Raw genomic sequence first — 17,615 nt, forward strand, 5'->3', positions numbered from 1 at the left:
ACACCACACATAGCTGGGCATGGTGGTGCACACCTTTAATCCCAGCTTTTGAGAGGCAGAGGCAGAAGGATCTCTGTGAGATCAAGGCCAGCTGGGGTCTACAGAACAAGTTCCAGGCCAGCTGAGGGTACAGTGAAACCCTGTCTCAAAAAAACAATAAAACAAAACAAAACAAAAACAGAAAATACCATACTTAGGGGAAAAGGCCAGTCACAGAAGACTCTACTCTTCACAGTTCCCTTTCCTCAAAGTGTCCACCACAGGCAATCCTCAGAAGACAGAACATGCACTTGTGGTTGCCAGGGACTGAGAGGCACATGATGGGTCTCCTTTGGAGCTGGTGCAGGATGGTGAGAGTTTTAGTCCTAGACAGGCTGGGGCTAGAAGGAGACCCTGCCTCAAAACAAAACAAAACAAAAAAGAAAATCAGAACAAAAAATGTTGGAACAGTGTTTTGATGGCAGCAGCAATTCACAGTGTACAGCTAAGACAAGTGCAGGACCACTCACCTTAGAAACCAAACCAGAAGCCCAAATATATGTGGGCCTGGCAAGGTAGCCAGGTGGAAGTACAGTGTGTGGGGTATGGGAATAGAAGGGACAGGCCTGAGAGGTGCCTGTGTCACCTTCAACTTAGACAGGTTATGAGTGCTTTAATTCTAAGGCTGAAGTTAGTTTCCATGGGACTTTTTGACTGGGTAACAGAAAGCTGTGGCTGGTGCTTGAACTCTGGCTATGCTAACTTTCAAGATAGTCCCTCTCTTAAGGAACCCAGCAGCTATGCTGTGAACCCAAACCCCAGGGACAGGGCACAAACATGTCCCTGGAGGACTGTCTGGCCAAGTCCAGCTCCCAGCCAGCCCTGCCAAGGCACCAACACTGAGACAAGATGCCTTGCACTGGGTGACAGATCAGTCACCCTTCTGTGATCTCCTAGCCCTCAGGATCTTGTGCCTGGTAAACCAGGCTGTGTGAGACAAACTTTGAAATTCACATGGTTGCAGCCCCCTGTGGACAGCAAGTCCCTTTCTCTCTCCCCTCCCCTGCTGGGCAGGTTAAGAGAAGAAACCAGTGTCCAGATCAGTACATGCAGCTGTGCCTTCCTCAGGACCCTGGAGCATATTGGGCACCATGGAAAAGGCTGGCCAAGGTATAGTGACAAGGGACATGGCTTACAGGGTGCTGGACCGATTGTTGGGGGGCTCTGGCAAGAGGGGCGGTTCCTCAGGCTCTGGGATGTCCAGTTGTGCGGTAGGAGACACGGACTCCCGCACACCTGTGGAGACATAAAGCAAGAACTCTGTGCCAATGTCCAGAGTGTCAGCCATGAAAGTCTGACAGCCCAGTGCCCCATCACCAGATAGAGTGGCAGGTACACTTATTCAGCCATGGAAGGGAACCAAGTCTGATGCCTGTGACTGTCAAATCCTGAAAACACCACACATAGCTGGGCATGGTGGTGCACACCTTTAATCCCAGCTTTTGAGAGGCAGAGGCAGAAGGATCTCTGTGAGATCAAGGCCAGCTGGGGTCTACAGAACAAGTTCCAGGCCAGCTGAGGGTACAGTGAAACCCTGTCTCAAAAAAACAATAAAACAAAACAAAACAAAAACAGAAAATACCATACTTAGGGGAAAAGGCCAGTCACAGAAGACTCTACTCTTCACAGTTCCCTTTCCTCAAAGTGTCCACCACAGGCAATCCTCAGAAGACAGAACATGCACTTGTGGTTGCCAGGGACTGAGAGGCACATGATGGGTCTCCTTTGGAGCTGGTGCAGGATGGTGAGAGTTTTAGTCCTAGACAGGGTAGTGCCTACACAGCTTTGCCAAATGTGAGTACACCCTTGAAGATGGGTGATTTTACTGCATTAGAAACATACAGTGGCTGGAGAGACTGCTCAGTGGTTAGAGAGCTTGCTGCTCTTGTAGAGGACCTGGGTTTAGTTTCCAGCACTCTCTTGGTGCCTCACAACCACCTGTAATTCCAGTTCCAAGGGATCCAATGGCTTCTTCTGGCCTCCGCAGGCACCTGCATGCATGTGGCACACTTATATACATTTATAAGGCTTACACACATAATAAATAAATAGGGCTGGGCGTGGTGGCGCACACCTTTAATCCCAACACTCTGGAGGCAGAGGCAGCGGATCTCTGTGAGTTCAAGGCCAGCCTGGTCTACATAGTGAGTTCCAGGACAACTGGGGCTACAGGGAGACCCTGTCTCAAAAAGACCAAAAAAAAAAATTAAATAAATAAATAAATAAATAAATGGAAATTCTGCAAAAAAGAAGAACCGCCACACACGGATGCAGGGGTAGGGAGTGGCAAGGAGAACATGGGTGAGCAGGCTGGGGTGGTACATGGTGAAGGCTGGGGACAGCCTGGCTCCTCTGGGACCAAGATGGGCATTCTTTATACCAACCATCCCCTCCCTAGGGTACCATCTCCCAAATGGAGTGGGGGTGGGGCCACCTTCATGTGTCCCAACAGGGAGGGGCCCTGCACCAGACTCCTGTTTTGGCTATGTACACTGCCGTGGGACTACTCTGGGAAAGCCTTGTGCCTCTGGTTCCCATGGGGCTATCCTGGGCGGGCCACCTGCCTTTCAGTCCTGTTGACTATGCTGGGCAAGGTGCCTGAATCAGTCTTATATACTTCTATGGGCTAACCTAGTCAAGCTGTCTCCACCCCCTTCATCGTCTCCATTTTCTCTCTACACATGGGGACTGCTGCTTTTCCCTCAGGAGTTGTGAGATTAGACAGTTAATTTATCATAGGCACAGTGCTTTGTAGGCCTGGGTCTATTTTGCTGATGCCAAACTCTTCAAACAGGGGACAGATAGGGATTTTCTCTAGGGCTCTGAGTACCACAGGGATCAGCTTGAGAAGGCAGAGGCCCAGCCTGTATCCTATGCCTTGGGCCCTTCTCTCCACTGTTCTATTCCCAGCAGCCAGTATTCACCCACAGGGTTATACAGAGACCACAGCCATGAGCAGAGATTTCAATCACCTGGAGTTCTGGCTCCTAGCCCTACCCTCCAGGTGGCCCTTGCTGGGCTTGGGGGACACTCACCATATAATTGCCAGACACGCACCCTGTCCTCGTAGGGAAGCCCATAACGTAGTGGGTCGCCCACAGGGCCCTGGTAATAGGGCTGCATGATGGAGCTTGGGGCAGCAACATGGCTCAGCCCAATAGCATGGCCAAACTCATGGACAGCCACCGCAAACAGGTCCATCCCATGAGTATCTGGGGAAATAGAAGCCACATGAGCAGAGAGGACAGGACCCCTCATTAGTGGTGGGGTTGATATACAGAGGTGGAACCCATGGGTCACCTGTGTCTTGGCTGTGCTAGGGCTCCATCCAGCTTCATAGGTGCTTCAGGACTTTTGAGGACATTCTGGGCTTCTATAGAGGACCCATGGGGTTTGTAGGGGGTCACCTAGGGCCCTCTGTGCTCCATGGTATGGGAGCCAACCCTTTTTTGTGTCAGACCACAGTGGAGACACCCCAGGGTTGGTAGGATTCCCCATGCTCTGATGTAGTGGGTGCCAAACCCCAAGACCCCACACAAGAGGTCTGGGGTCCTGTGCAAAAGGAAGGGGTGGGCAGAGCCAGGCTAGCCGTAGATGCTCAAGTGGATCTCTGTCATGAGAATGACCCAGCACTAGCTAACTAAGGAGTGGGGCAGGGCTGAACTGTTTAAGCCTCATTTAGGATTCGTTCTGGGGGTCATAACTGCATCTTGCTCTTACAGGGTCAGGATGTTATTGTGGGGTCAGCAGGGCCCACAGGGTTGCCCAGGCCTGGCATCCCACAGACTCAGCACCAGTCCCACATGCACCTGAGGAACGGAAGGTCCATGCCTCATCATCATCAAAGTGAGTGTCCCCCGCAGTATGGTGGTCACCCGGAAAGAAGGCATGGGCCACTGTGCCACCAGGGCCATCAAAGGGGTAGCCATCGTTGTGGTCAGTCTTGGAGAAGTCGATCTGGATGTCAGCAATGTTGCCTGCCACCTCATGGAAGTTCAAGGGTGTGATGTCACTCCAAACTTTGAGGGCGTAGTACATGAGTGCACGCACTGTGTCCCGGCCCAGGGGTGAGTCCCGTGGGAATGTTCTGACCCTAGGGCAGGGGTCAGAGTGGAGGCCGGCTGTCCTTGACATCTTCCTGGACCTCCCTCTAGGGTGATGTGTTGCCCTTCCCTGGCTTGGGTGTCCCCTATCTTTGGCCTTTTTTCCAGTCCTCAGGAGATGGAGGCATGTGAGTCCAGGGGTGACAAGCAAGAGCTAGCTTCTGAGATGGGCCTGGGCAGGCTGCATTATGCTCCCTGCTCTACCTTCTGCACATAGTCTATACATTGGACCTCTAAACTGCCCAGGGATGGCAGAAGGGGTCAGCCTAGGTATGCTGGGCCAATTAGTGTTCCATCCAATCCACATACTCTGCAATCTCAAAGTAGACCCAATTTGAAAGGGGGCCTCTGTAGCCATCATTGAGGCAGGGTCTGACTGGATGGCTCATGTTTGGCTCTTAACTTAGTGAGTCTCTTGAACAAAAGGAAAGGACCATGGGTAGACAGAAGCAGAGGAAGGGCCAGGGTGGGCTGTGAAGGAGCCTGGGGCACTTCTCCCTAGCCTGCATGATACCCCCCCCACCCCCCCCACCATCCCTGTCCAGACCTTGACTTTGCATTTCTGGCGTCTGGAACACAGAACCCTAGGCATCTAAGTACCCTGGCTGATGAGTGCTTCCTATAGCCAGCACAGGGCACCAGGACAGAGATGCCACCCTGGGGAGCCCCCACCCTGGCCACACACCTCCACGAAAGGTTCCTCTTGTTCCACTTGGTTGGTGGTAAAGTCTGGCGTTTCCTTCGTGCTTGGGCCCCAGGAGGCAGGTCCGGCAGGGAACAGCGAGGAGTCTTCATCAGGGCCAGAGTGGCCTCATCTGCATGGTAGACACTGGTCAGCAGCAAGGCCTAGCTTCACCTCCCCAGCTGGAAACCCTGGGATTTCCTCAGGGCTGGGTGTGCTCAAGCCCCACCCAAGTTCATGGCTCTGGCCAGTCTGAGCTGTTAAGTATTTAGTGGCAAGAGCCTGAGCAGCCAGGAGGGTTGTGGCTAGGCTGGTGCAGCCCTGATGGGACCATGGTGCCTCCTGCTGTCTTCCATAAAACTGACCTAGGATACCAGTGGTCTCCAGGCCGCCAAACTGTTGCATGGCAGCAATGGCCTTGGACAATTCCTCCTGGGTCTGCAGCTGCCCTGTTGCTGGGTCTGCTGGAGGCAGGTAACCAAACCTGCTCAGCCACTCCTGAGGGAACAGAACAGAGTAAGGGGTGATCACTGTGTAGCCACCTGAGAAGGAGCAGCCTAGGCTCACCACTACCACAGGGGGCAGGCCTCTTTAGCCCTGGCCTTCCCTGACCCCAATATCCCCATCCTTAAATCACTTTGTATGCCGCTAACAAACTTGATGCCTTGGAGATGGAGGTCAGTTTGGGCAGGGTCAGTGTTTGTCATCTACCACCAGATGGTGCTGAAGTCCACACGCAGGCTGCTGGGACAATCCTGAAGCCACCCTGGCTGGCTTAGGAGGACCCAGAGGTGGTTTTAAGGTAGAATGCTTTGAGCCAAAACTGCCTTCCTCCAAGGAAGGCACAAACCAAGGTGACACATAGGGCCCAACCTGTAGACTTCGTTCCTTCTTTTCTCCCTGCCCTCTCTGTTAAAAAATTATTTTATGTGCATGAGTGTTTTGCTTGCATGCATGTAAGTGTGCCGCATGCATGCAATGCCCTCGGAGGCCAGGATAAGGTGTCAGAGCCCCTGTTACTGGAGTTAGGGAACACTGTTAGCTGCCATGTGGGTGATGGGAATCGAACCCAGGTCCTTTGTAAAAGCAGCCATTACTCTTAACTATTGAGCCATCTCTCTAGTAGCTCCCCCCCCACCCCTTTTTGAGACAGGGTCTCCCTGTAGCCCCAGCTCTCCTGGAACTCACTATGTAGACCAGGCTGGACTTGAACTCACAGAGATCTGCCTGCCTCTGCCTCCCAAGTTCTGGGATTAAAGGCATGCACCACCACACGCGGCTTCCCAACTTCTTTAAAAAAAAAAATTATTATTTATTTTTATTATTTGTTTTTATTTTTATTTTTTATTATTTTTTTATTGGTGTTAAATACATTTATTGTACAGCACAGGGGCCATGCTAATCTTCTCTGTATCATTCCAATTTTAGTATATGTGCTGCTGAAGCGAGGCACTATTATTTTTATTTTATGTGTATGCATGTATTGTCTGCATGTAGGTAAGTAGCACCCGTGTCGTGCAATGCCTGTGGAGGACAGAAAAGACTGTCGGATCCCCTGGAACTGGAGTTACATCCCCTCTGTCAGTTTGAGTCCAGCCTGGTCTACATAGTGAGTATCAGGCCAGCTGGGGCTACAGGGAGACCCTGTGAGGTTCTTAACCGCTGAGCCATCTCCCCAGCCCCCCCCGCTTTTTTGTCTTTTTGAGATAGGGTCTCCCTGTAGCTCCAGCTGCCTGGAACTCACTCTGTAGACCAGGCTAGCCTCAAACTCACTGAGGATCCGGCTGCCTCTGCCTCCCAAGTGCTGGGATTAAAGGCATTTGCCACTACGCCAGGCCCCCTCTTCTTTTTTAAAACAGTATCTCAGCCAGGCATGGTGGCACATGCCTTTAATCCCAGCATTCAGGAGGCAGAGGCAGGTGGATCTCTGTGTCTGTCAGTTTGAGTCCAGCCTGGTCTACATAGTGAGTATCAGGCCAGCTGGGGCTACAGGGAGACCCTGCTTCAAAAAGACAAAAACAAATAAACAAACAAAAAAAAGTGTCTTACTATGTAGTCCTGGCTAGCCAGGAACTCACTATATAGACCAGGCGAACTCACAGAGACCTGCCTGCTCTGCCTCCTGAGTGCTAGGATTAAAGGCAGGTACAACCATGCCCTCCCTGCCACTTTTGAGACAGGGTCTCAGTGTAGCTCAGCCTGGCCTCGGTCTCACTATGCAGCCAAGGATGACCATATATTTCCAATCCTTCTACTGCCCAAGTGCTGGGCATACACGACTATGACTGGTTTATGTGATGCTAGGGATCCAACCCAAGGCTTCATGCATGTTAGGCAAGCACTCTACAGATTTTTTTTTTTTTAAGATACAGTCTCCCTGTAGCCCCAGCTGATCTGGAATTGCTATGTAGACCAGGCTGGCCTCAATTTCACAGAGATCTTCCTGCCTATGCCTTTTTTTCTTTTTCTGTCTTTTTGAAACTGGGTCTCCCTGTAGCCCCAGCTGGGCTGGAACTTGCTATGTAGACCATGTTGGCCTCAAACTCACAAAGATCCACCTACCTCTGTCTCCCAAGTGCTGGGACTATAGGTGTGCACAACCACACCCAACAACCCATTTCTTTTTGATGGGCACTTAAAAAAAGTGTCTTGACTCATTAATATCCCTCTCTGGCCTCACAGGTCCTGAGGGTGCCATCCAACCTGACTCTCCCGGGCCAGGAACTGCTACAGATGGCTGTTGCCTGGGAGCCAAGCAGGTGTAGTGGGAACTGGGTTTCCCTTCCAAGGACTTCTTGAGGCCTCAATCAAGGGCAAGCCACATTGGCCAAGAGGGCCAGCCTAGATGATCTGCATGCAATCTGAATATATCAGCATTGTACTGGGTAGCTCCCCTCTCCAGTTAACAGGAGTCCTTGCTGGGGTCTTTCTGTTTCATAATCCATCCTACCTTAAACTTCCCCTCAATCTGCTAGGAAGCTGCAAGTGTTTTGGGGATGCTGGAGACCCCTTCCAAGCCTGAAGGACAAGACCTTCAATTTCAGGGCAGCACCTCCAGAGGGGCCTGGAAGTAGCAACCCTGCCCCCGGTGTGGGCCCCGCCGATCTGCCTGCCGTCCCACTTTGGGCTCTGCCTCCCCAGAGCACACAGCACACACACACCTGTCATCAGTAGCATCACTGAGCACAGCTCATGGTTAGTCCCTGCTGCAAATGCTAAGCTACTCAGAGATGACTAACTTAAAATATGCATTTTTGGATTCACACATTTTTCAGAAAGTTTAAACAGTACTCGGCCATGGTAGTGTACACATGTAATTCCAACACTTAGGAAAGGAAGGCAGGAGGACTGCAAGTTTGAGGCCAGCCTGGGAAAGACCCTGTCTTGACTATGTCTCGATTCTCCCTCTTAAAAAAAAATACATACATACATACATACATATATACATTTTCCAGTTGAAAGGTATTATTTACTAATTACAGAAAAAAAAAAAAAAACACTCACGAACTCACTATGTAGACCAGGCTGGCCTTGAACTCACAGAGATCCACCTGCCTCTGCCTCCTGAGTGCTGGAATTAAAAGAGTGCACCACCATGCCGGGCTTTAAAATATATTTAAAAAATGATTTATTATTTTTATTTTATGTGTATGAGTGTATTGCCTGCATGTATGTGAGTGCACCTGTGTCATGCAATGCCATGGAGGTCAGAAGAAGGCGTCGGACTCCCCTGGAACTGGAGTTAAGGACAATTCATAGCTGCCATGTGGGTGCTGGGAATTGAACCTGGGTCCTCTGCTAGAGCAGTCAGTGCTCTTAACTGCTGAGCCATCTCTGCAGCCCTGGTTCCCCCTCTTAAAAAATGTTTTAGATGCCAGGTATGGTGGCACATGGTTTTAATCCCAGCACTTGGGAGGGAGGCAGAAGCAGAAGAATCTATGTGAATTCAAGGTTAGGCTGGTCTACATCGTAAGTTCCAGGCCAGCTGGGCTACAGGGAGACACAATCTCAAAAAGACCAAAAAACCCAAAAAACCAAAAACCAAAAACCAAAAAAAAAAAAACCACACAAAAAAACCAAAACCAAAAACGCTTTAGTGCTAGACAGATGGCTCAGCAGTTAAGAGCACTGGCTGTTCTTGCAGAGGACCTGGGTTTGGTTCCCAGCACCCACATGGTGGCTAACAATGGTCCCTAACTCCAATTCCAGGGGATTCAGTGCCCTCTTCTGGTTTCCATGGGCATTGTACACATGGGCGTACATACCATGTGCAGACAAAACATTCATATACATAAAATAAATAAACCCATGATAACATTTTGGTTGTTTTCAGGTGTCAGAAAACACATATGCACATATTTTCAAGCCCACATGCTCATGCTGCAGGGACTCAGCTGCATGGATACCTGTTCCCTCCTGCCAAAAGCCTTCTGGAGCTTCTTCAGTCCACACACAGAGCACATGAGCGAGGATCAGCCCCTCTTTCTAGAGTGCAACATGGTTCGGGAGCTGGGGCTTGATAAAGGAGGGTCACCCTACCTCCCTAAGCTGCAATGGCAGAGAGTGGCTGTGTAGAACACAGGGGCTAGCGGGCACCTCCTATGCCTGCTTTGGGCTGGCAGGACTACCTGCAGTCGCAGATGTCCTGCTCCCCACACAGAGAAAGTCTGGCCAGCATATGCCATAGCTCCTCCTAAGCCAGATCCTCTTCCTCATGCCCCTCTCCACACTGCTGAGTCCTGTTAGGGGCTGACTGCACTGGACTTTGGTTTGGAGGGGTGGTTCTGCCAGTGTGGCCACCTACCTCAGCACCCCTAGTAGAGTGAGGACATTTGGAGGTGCTGGGCAGCCAGCTCATCAATCTCCATGCAGGTGAAACCCAAACACTCAGAACTTAGTATTACTATCTGGATCTATTGGTTGATAATGTCAGTCAACTAGTTAGTCTAGGGGATCTGGAGGTGCCAGGCTGACAAAAGCCACCCAGGGACTCAAGTTCTCACAGAAGAGCTGGGCTTGGCAGTCCTTCATCATCTGACTTGGCCCATTCTGACCACTGCAGGAACACAAGCCCCTCCCCCACCCATCTCCAGCAGGTTGCCCCCTACCCAGTCCTCTACTACCTACAGTCAGGACTGCATACACTATCCTGGGCTGCCTCCTTCCACTGTCGCCACGGAGACAGACTGCTGTCTCCAGGGCAACGGAGGCTGCAGCAAGCGGGTGCTATGAAGTGCAGGGTGAACCTGCTAGAAAGTCACTGGGAAGGGGGTGAGGGCGAGGAGAAGGGGAGTCCCATCCTAGGGCAGATACCCCACTGCTGAGGATAGTTCTTCTGCCCAGCCCAGCTGGATAACTGGGCCATTACTGCAGACAGGTGCTGAGGCTGGCTGGGGAGCTGGGACTTCAGCGAAGAAGTAAACATGCACTCAGCACAGGCCCCCTCCACTTTCCCATCTCCTTGTGGCGTTTATCACCATTTGACACAATGTGTATCTTTTTACAGCTCTAAAGAGGCATAATGTATACAGCATAAAGTCCCTTCAATGACTTAAGCAAATTTATAGAGCGCACAGCCACTACCCCAGCCTGCTGTGCTGACTTACCCAACTGTCTCTTAGAGACTGGGTAGCTCTTCTGGCAGCCTTGGCAGGTGCTATCTGTGGCCCCAAGAGCCTGCAGAACTAGTCTGGCACCTGGGCCATTACCTTTGGGCTCACAGTTACCCTTCATTCCTCTCTGACTTGACTCACCAGCTGGGGGAAGCAGGTGCCACCGTCCCATCTCACAGGTGGGGAAACTGAGGCCTAGAGGCTGGGTCCAGACTCTTGTCCATCCAGACAATGTCAGGAGCAAGGCTGGAAGGCATTGTACCACCAAAGACTTAGATGATGACTATGGGTGCAGGAGCACATGGCCAGTGTTGCCACTGGTCCCTGCTCCTCACACCCTCACCATCTTCTTTCCATCAAGCCCTTGTGAAAGTGGCATCATCAGAACCTCTACTTACAGGTGAGGAAACTGAGGCCAGAGGGGTCAGGTAACCTGTCCACGGTCACACAGCATATGACCAGTTATGGAACCATGTTCTTGGCTCTAGCATGTGTCCTACTACCTGGGCAACATGACCCATTTATTTATTTTAATTTATTTTTTGTGTATGAGTGTTTTGCTTGCATATATGTAAGCATACCATGTACATGCAATGCCCATGTGTTCTACTTTGTTCTTCATTGCTGTGACAAAATACTCTGACCAATACCAACTTGGGGAGGAAAAAGTTTATTTGTCTTACATCTCCCAGGTTGCAGTTCATCAGGGAGCCCAAGGTAGGAACTCAGGGCAGGAACCTAGAGGCAGGAGCTGCAGCACAGGCCATGGAGGAACGCTGCTTACTGGCTTGCTCCCCTGGCCCCTGCTCAGCCTGCTTTCTTATGCAACACAGGCCCACCTGCCCAGGGGTGGCACCACCCACAGTGGGCTGGGCCCTCCCACATCATGCATCAAGAAGAGGCCCCTCAGACATGAACACAGGTCAGTCCAATAGAGGAAATTCCCCAGTTGAGGCTCCCTCAACCCAGGTGTGTCAAGTTGACACTAAAGCTATCCAGCACACCATGGAAGCCAAAATAGGGTGTTGGATTCCCTGGAGCTGGAGTTATGGTTAGTCACCATGTGGGTGCTGGGAACCAAACCTGAGTCCTCTGTAAAAGCAGTCAGCGCTCCTAACTGCTCTCTAGCGCCCCATGCCCAGATTTTTGACATAGATTTCGGAAGTTGAATTCATGTCCTCATGTTTGCATGGCAAGCACTGTACTAACTGAGCCATCTCCCAGTCCTTGAGTGGCCCTCTCTTAAATTTTTTTTTTCTCTTTTTGAGACAGGGTCTCCCTGTAGCCCCAGCTGTCCTGGAACTCACTATGTAGACCAGGTTGGCCTTGAACTCACAGAGATCTGCCTGCCTCTGCCTCCTGAGTGCTGGGATTAAAGGCGTGCACCACCATGCCTGGCTATTATTTTTCTTTTATGTGTATGAGTGTATTGCCTGCATGTATGTGAGTGCACCCGGGTGGTGCAATGCCATGGAGGTCAGAAGAGGTTCGTAGCCACCATGTGGGTGCTGGGAATCGAACCCGGGTCCTCTGCAAGAGCAGTCAGTGCTCTTAACTGCTGAGCCATCTCTCCACCCCCCTCTCCTTTTTTTTTGAGACAGGGTCTTCCTGTAGCCCCAGCTGACCTGGAACTCACTATGTAGGCCAGGTAGGCCTTGAACTTAGAGAGATCTGCCTGCCTCTGCCTCCTGAGTGCTGGGATTAAAGGCATGTGCCACCATGCCCAGTGAGTGGCCCCCTTTTAAGGACAGGCACTACCAGACAGTTGAAGTAATCCCATGCTTGGGTCTCCTGACTGCCAAATGTTTGTTGTAAAGGGCACTACACAGACCAGGGTAGCTATGACCAGAAGTGAGTCATATGAAGGGGAGGAAGGAAGATCATGCGCACACTGACTGTCTTGGGCCACTTTTGTTCTGCAGCTGCTCTAGAGTTCCTGAAGGCCATAGCGTGATCCCCACTTGCAGGTCTGTGAACAGTTCCCACAGCCATCAGAATCACGGAAGACGGTGCTAATTCTCATCTGCAGTGTCCTTTGTGCACGGTCAGTGTTCTGCAAATCGTCACAAATCAGCCTGATGAAGTGGGTGCTACTGCTACCCTGAGTTTACAAACAAGGAAACAGAAGCACAGAGATCATGCACTGACCCATTTACACAGCCAATGAATTGAGAGCTGGGCTGGAAACCTGGCTGTCTGGCTTCTGGGCCTATCTGCAGTCACTATACTACAATGGAGAGGAGGGTTACAACAGAGGGGACAGTCAGTTGGACACTTAAGGAAGTTCTTCTGGGTGACATGGGGCTGGTCAGGTGATGAGCCCTGGGAAGAATGTTTCTGGTAAGAACAGCAAGTGCAAAGGCCCTGAGGTAGAACATGGCTGGGGAAGGAGCTCAGGAAGGGGATGGACAGCAGAGGGTGAGGGGCCTGAGGACAGGGACAGAGTAGGACTTGGGACCAAGTATGAGGGGACACCAGGCTATGTGCCTGCTATACACCCATCCTATCTTTGCCATGAGCAGGGTACCTAGCATGTAATAGATGTTTTTATTCTTCATGTGTTGGCACCAGCCTGTACCCAGACCTGGGGCTAAGTGTCACTGGAAGCTAAGACCTACTACTTTCATTTAAGGCCACAGGTGCTCAACATACCTTTGGAAGTCCCTCAGGAGAAGGCCTCATTAGGGAATACAAGTTCCCCAAACTGCTTCAGCTTCCCCTTCCTGCATTTAGAACTGTGGGGAGCATAGCTTGTTCCCATGGGCCCTTCTAACAAGAGAGGAGGTTAAGGCCCTATGATCTACTGGGTCATAGAGCAGATGAGCAGAAGCTTGGGACTCAGACCAGGTCTATGTAAGAGGGCCCCAGATTAGATGACAGAGCAGCCAGGTATAGTGATGCACACTAGCACTCAGGAGCAAAGGCAGGTGGATCTCTGTGAGTTTGAAGCCAGCCTAGTCTACATAGCAAGTTCCAGGTCAGCCAGGATTACATGGTGAGACCCTGTCTGAAATAATACATAAATAAGGCCACAGAGCAGTGAACATGGACATGTTTCCTATACTTACTACGTTTTGGTGGTGGGGATGGAACCTAGAACCTGCCACCTGCTAAGCAAATGCTCTATCATTGACCCACAGCCTCAGTCCTCATTTTTTTAGACATTGTCTTGTGTTGCCCAGGCTGATCCTGCATTTTCTATGTAGCCAATGATGACCTTAAACTCCTGATTCTTCTTGTCTCCACTTTTCAAGCACTGGGATTACAAGTGCATACTACCATGCCTATGGTACTGGTAGTGCCCGGGGCTGGATCCCAGTGCTTTGTGCATGCTAGGTAAGCACTGTACCAACTGAGCTAAATCCCCAGCTCCACTTTACACTCTAGGAGAGAGTCTCGCTCTGTAGCTCAGGCTGTTCTGGACACCATCCTCCTGCCTTAGTTTCTGTGCAGCCATGATAGTCCCTGTGTCACCAGGTCTGCTTCTGGCTCCATTTAACCATCTGGCCAGCTTGGTTTGGGCACAGGGTGAATGGCTGCAGCTGTCAGAGCACACCTATGGGTGTAAGGAACATTCCTAGGTGGGTTGGGTAAAGATACAGATACCTGCCAGGGCTGAGGTCAGGACTGGCAGGTGGCTGCAGCTCCAGGAAGGGAACACAAGGGTCACCCCATACTCTTATGTCCCTGCTTCCACATGTCACCATTGGCCCTTCCCCCAGGGCCTCTGCTTGTCTATGGCCACCCTCAGTCCCAGAACCAGCCACTCAGTTGTGGGCATCTTCATAATGATCAGAATCAGGCTTGCTGTGTGGTGCCAGCAGCAGGCCCCAGACCTTGCTGAGGAAGAAATTTCAGTAGAAACTTCAGGAGATTTGCTAAGCTGCCAGCATGTGGGGGCTCTTAAGAAGCCTGCCCAAGCAGCTCCCACTGGTCCACCAATCCAAATACAGCCCACAATACCCATCCAGGCTTGGCTGAGGGATATGACATTTGTGAATGAAATATAAGGGGGTGATGGTAACAACTCGCAGAGTCAGGTAGCCAACAGGAAATTGTCCGGGGCAGGTTGTGAGTGAAAATGACAGGGTGTGTGAGCTGAGGCTGGACCTGGTTGTGTGAAAACTGCCCACATCTCCATGCCTAACACGTGGGTTGCTGGAATGATCCTAAGGATTCGACTCACCAGAACCTTCCCTGGGGCTCCCATACTTTTCTGTGGGCATCACCCTCTCAAGACACAGAATAACAAACCAGGCCCACAAGACTTTGAGGAGTCCCATCCAGGGAGCTCCCAGCACAGCTCTGGTATCCTGCTTCTTGCCTGTCTTTCCGGAGCCTGGGGCCCCTTCCCGGCTTTATGCATAGGCCTTGGCCCCTCCCGGCCCAGACAGGGGTGCACTCTGTTTGTCAGGAGCTGGTCACAAGCACAAAGGGGCCCTTCTCCTCCAAGGCGTCCAGACTTGAATACCACTCAGCAGCCCGCTGAGGGCGGTCTGAAGAGCTTCAGGGAGTGCCCCCTCCCAGCCCGCCCATCTTTTGCAGCTCCTGCCACAGGGCTCCAGGCTCTCAAGTGCCATCCCCTAGAGGGCCACCAGAGGGCGCCCTTCACCATGACAGGAACTGGCAGGCAGGACCCGGTTCCCACACCCCAGGAGGGTGATGCTCTGGGTAGGGGGTTGTCTGCTGCACCCTCCCACTTTACCCAGCGCCTGGATGACAAGGCTTTGTTGCTTGTGGCCAGGCCAGGGTTATGCACCCTGCTCAGTGAGGTGTTTAGGGTGGGGGTGGGCGAGTGACCCCAGGGTGAACAAACCCAGTGGGTTTGGGGTTCAGGATAAGACCCACAGGTGCCCGGGGAGGAGCCAGCCCCACCCAACCTCCACGACCCTGCTGCACAAAACTTCCCAGATTCATTGGGCCTGATCAAGAACTTGGCCGGGCAGAGGCTCCATGGCGGGACTCTACCTCGGTGATTAGTCCTCCCTTGCCTCACCCCTGCCCCCCGCCAGCCCCCTTTGGGCTCTACTGTCACCAACCAAGAGCTGGGACACGATGTCCAAGTGTTTTTTGTAGCGGGGGAGCCAGGAAACCCCCAGTTATGACAGTCCAGGAGCAGGGGTGTGAGGCACTCCATTTCAAAGGTTACTTGGGGTAGGAGGAAGCCGCCCCCAGGGGACCTTTAAGCATCCGCAAGTGGGCAGAGGAGGAATGGGGCCACTGCCCTTCCTGATGCCTAGGGGTGGCAGTCAGCTTCTCACCCAGCTCCGGGGCAAGTCCTATCAAAAGGGGTTGCAAGCGCCCCCGCCCAAGTGTTCCCTGAAATCTCACGGCGTTTGCCCAGATCTGAGGGCTTAGGAGTCGCTCATACCAAAGGCCTGTGGAGAGGGGACTCTGCCAGGACCCATTAGGATATTGGCTAGCTTGTGCCGGGCAGGAGGCCACCCCTGGCCGGGTCCTCGGATCTCAACGATGAAGGGCGCCCAAGCAGGGGCCTGCCGGAAAGCGGGCTGGAACCTCGGTACACGCCTTCGCAGGCCCTCGTTGGCCGGCGGGGCCAAAGTCTGATCGAAACCTTGCGGGTCTCCAGCCGGCTTCCAGCCGACTTCGGTCAGGAGGGGAGAAAGGAGATGGGAAGAGGGCCGCATCGCGGCCCGAAGCAGCTAAGCTGGGGGCTTGGGAGCCGAGGTGTGGGGAACAGTGGTGGGCCTGGCATGGCAGGGGTCTCCACCTGCTCCGGCAGGGCAAGGCTGGCTGCTCTTGTGGAGGAAGGAGAGGGGGTCGCGCCAAGACGCATGCCGAGTGGCGGCAGCTCTCCCAATACCGTCAGCGGAGCAAACTCGGGAACCTTAGGCTTTTGGGGCGCTCACATGCGCGGTCCCAGCCCGGGATGCGCGCCCCTGCCTTCCCACTCCTGCGACGAAGCACGCGGGGCGTACCGCCCCGGGCATGGTGACGCCGGTCGCCCGGCCAGGGGTTCCTGGGGGGCGGCTCCAAGCTAGGGATCTCGCGGTAGCGGCGCAAGCCAAACGCAGAGAGCAGGGAAAGGACCGGAGCCCTCTTGGATTTGCAAGCGCGCGCTCCACTCTGCCTATGCTCTAGCCTCAGTTTCCCTGCCTTGGAAATGGGTCCGCCGCGCCGGGGGTTCGCACACCTAGCCGAGACGCTCAGGGGAGCGTCTCCCTTCTCCATTTTCCTGCGCTTCTCGTGGACGCCCGGGGACCCGGCTCTGGGACGCCCCAGGTCCCATGCCCGCGCCACACACTCACCACCCCCAGGTTGAGGTCCTCCGCGCGGGGCGCGGGTGCAGCGCAACCCGGGTGGGCCGCCAGCGCGAGCAGCAGCAGCAGCGGCGGTGGCGGCAGCCCGAGCTCCGGGCGCGGAGGGCCGGGCCCTCGGGGGGACCCGGGTCCCCGCGAGAGGCGCCCCATCCCGCTCTGCGAGCAGCGGCGGCGGTGGCGAGGGTCTCCGCGCTCGGCTACAGCCGGCTCCGCGGCCCCCTCTGCTCAGCGCCCGCTCGGCTCCCCGGGACTGAGCTGAGCGCCCGCCCGCCTCCGGGGCAGGACCATGCTAATGTATGCTAATAAGACAGCTCCGCCCACTTCCTTAAAGGGCCCGCGTCGTATGGGCCCACAAGTGCGCGGGACCGGGGATTCGCAGCCGAAGGTGTGCTTTCAAGGTCCGCGACCTCTTTAGGCCAGGAGCGCGCGGACTGGGCTGGGGTGTTCTGAGGACCCAGCGACCCTCGGGGAGCTAACCCTGGTTCCTGTCAGCGCTCCAGGTCCGGTTCCAGGTCACCCAAGGATCTGGAAGCTGCCGCAGCGCTCTACAGGAGCGCACGGGGGAGCCCGCAGGCCGCAGAGTCTTGGGGCGAGGAGAGTGAAAACCCGGGTGAGGAGGGACGGGGCGGGGTAGGGGGGGATATACATGTAAGGGTAGGGGATGGGAGGGGGTTAGGGTGGGACCAGAGATCGTAGGAGGGAGTGGGGGCATGGAGTGGTAAAAGGGAGTTGGGGCGTAGGGTGGGAGAGGCGAGACCGAGAGCCCGTGGGTCTCGCATGGAGCACCTTTTCCCTGGTGGGCCAGGAAGCATCTGGCATCTGGGATTGAAGGTCTCCGGCAGGTTTGACAAGGGAGAATTTGTATTTTGAGGCGCAGGGAATGGAACCCTAGGTTTCC

The 17,615-nt window shown here is 53.4% G+C and overlaps 1 protein-coding gene and 1 non-coding gene across 2 annotated transcripts in view; both read right to left on the reverse strand.

The window, feature by feature from the left end:
* The window catches only part of Mmp17 (matrix metallopeptidase 17), a 29,127-nt gene extending 12,135 nt beyond the window's left edge, over positions 1 to 16,992 (reverse strand). Inside the window, exons 1-6 of the mRNA XM_008853760.2 lie at positions 16,706 to 16,992; positions 5,190 to 5,322; positions 4,828 to 4,957; positions 3,849 to 4,132; positions 3,075 to 3,251; positions 1,176 to 1,275 (exon numbers count right to left, since the gene is read on the reverse strand). Coding sequence (XP_008851982.1) covers positions 1,176 to 1,275; positions 3,075 to 3,251; positions 3,849 to 4,132; positions 4,828 to 4,957; positions 5,190 to 5,322; positions 16,706 to 16,867 — 986 coding nt within the window. The 5' untranslated portion in view covers positions 16,868 to 16,992. The remainder of the gene's footprint in view (positions 1 to 1,175; positions 1,276 to 3,074; positions 3,252 to 3,848; positions 4,133 to 4,827; positions 4,958 to 5,189; positions 5,323 to 16,705) is intronic.
* Positions 6,171 to 6,277, reverse strand: LOC115067767. Its single transcript, XR_003847132.1, has one exon. It is a non-coding gene; the product is annotated as a U6 spliceosomal RNA (small nuclear RNA).
* Positions 16,993 to 17,615: the final 623 nt, after the last annotated feature.

This window comes from Nannospalax galili, unplaced genomic scaffold, assembly GCF_000622305.1.
Source record: "Nannospalax galili isolate Female #2095 unplaced genomic scaffold, S.galili_v1.0 scaffold566, whole genome shotgun sequence".
NCBI classification, from domain to species: domain Eukaryota; kingdom Metazoa; phylum Chordata; class Mammalia; order Rodentia; family Spalacidae; genus Nannospalax; species Nannospalax galili.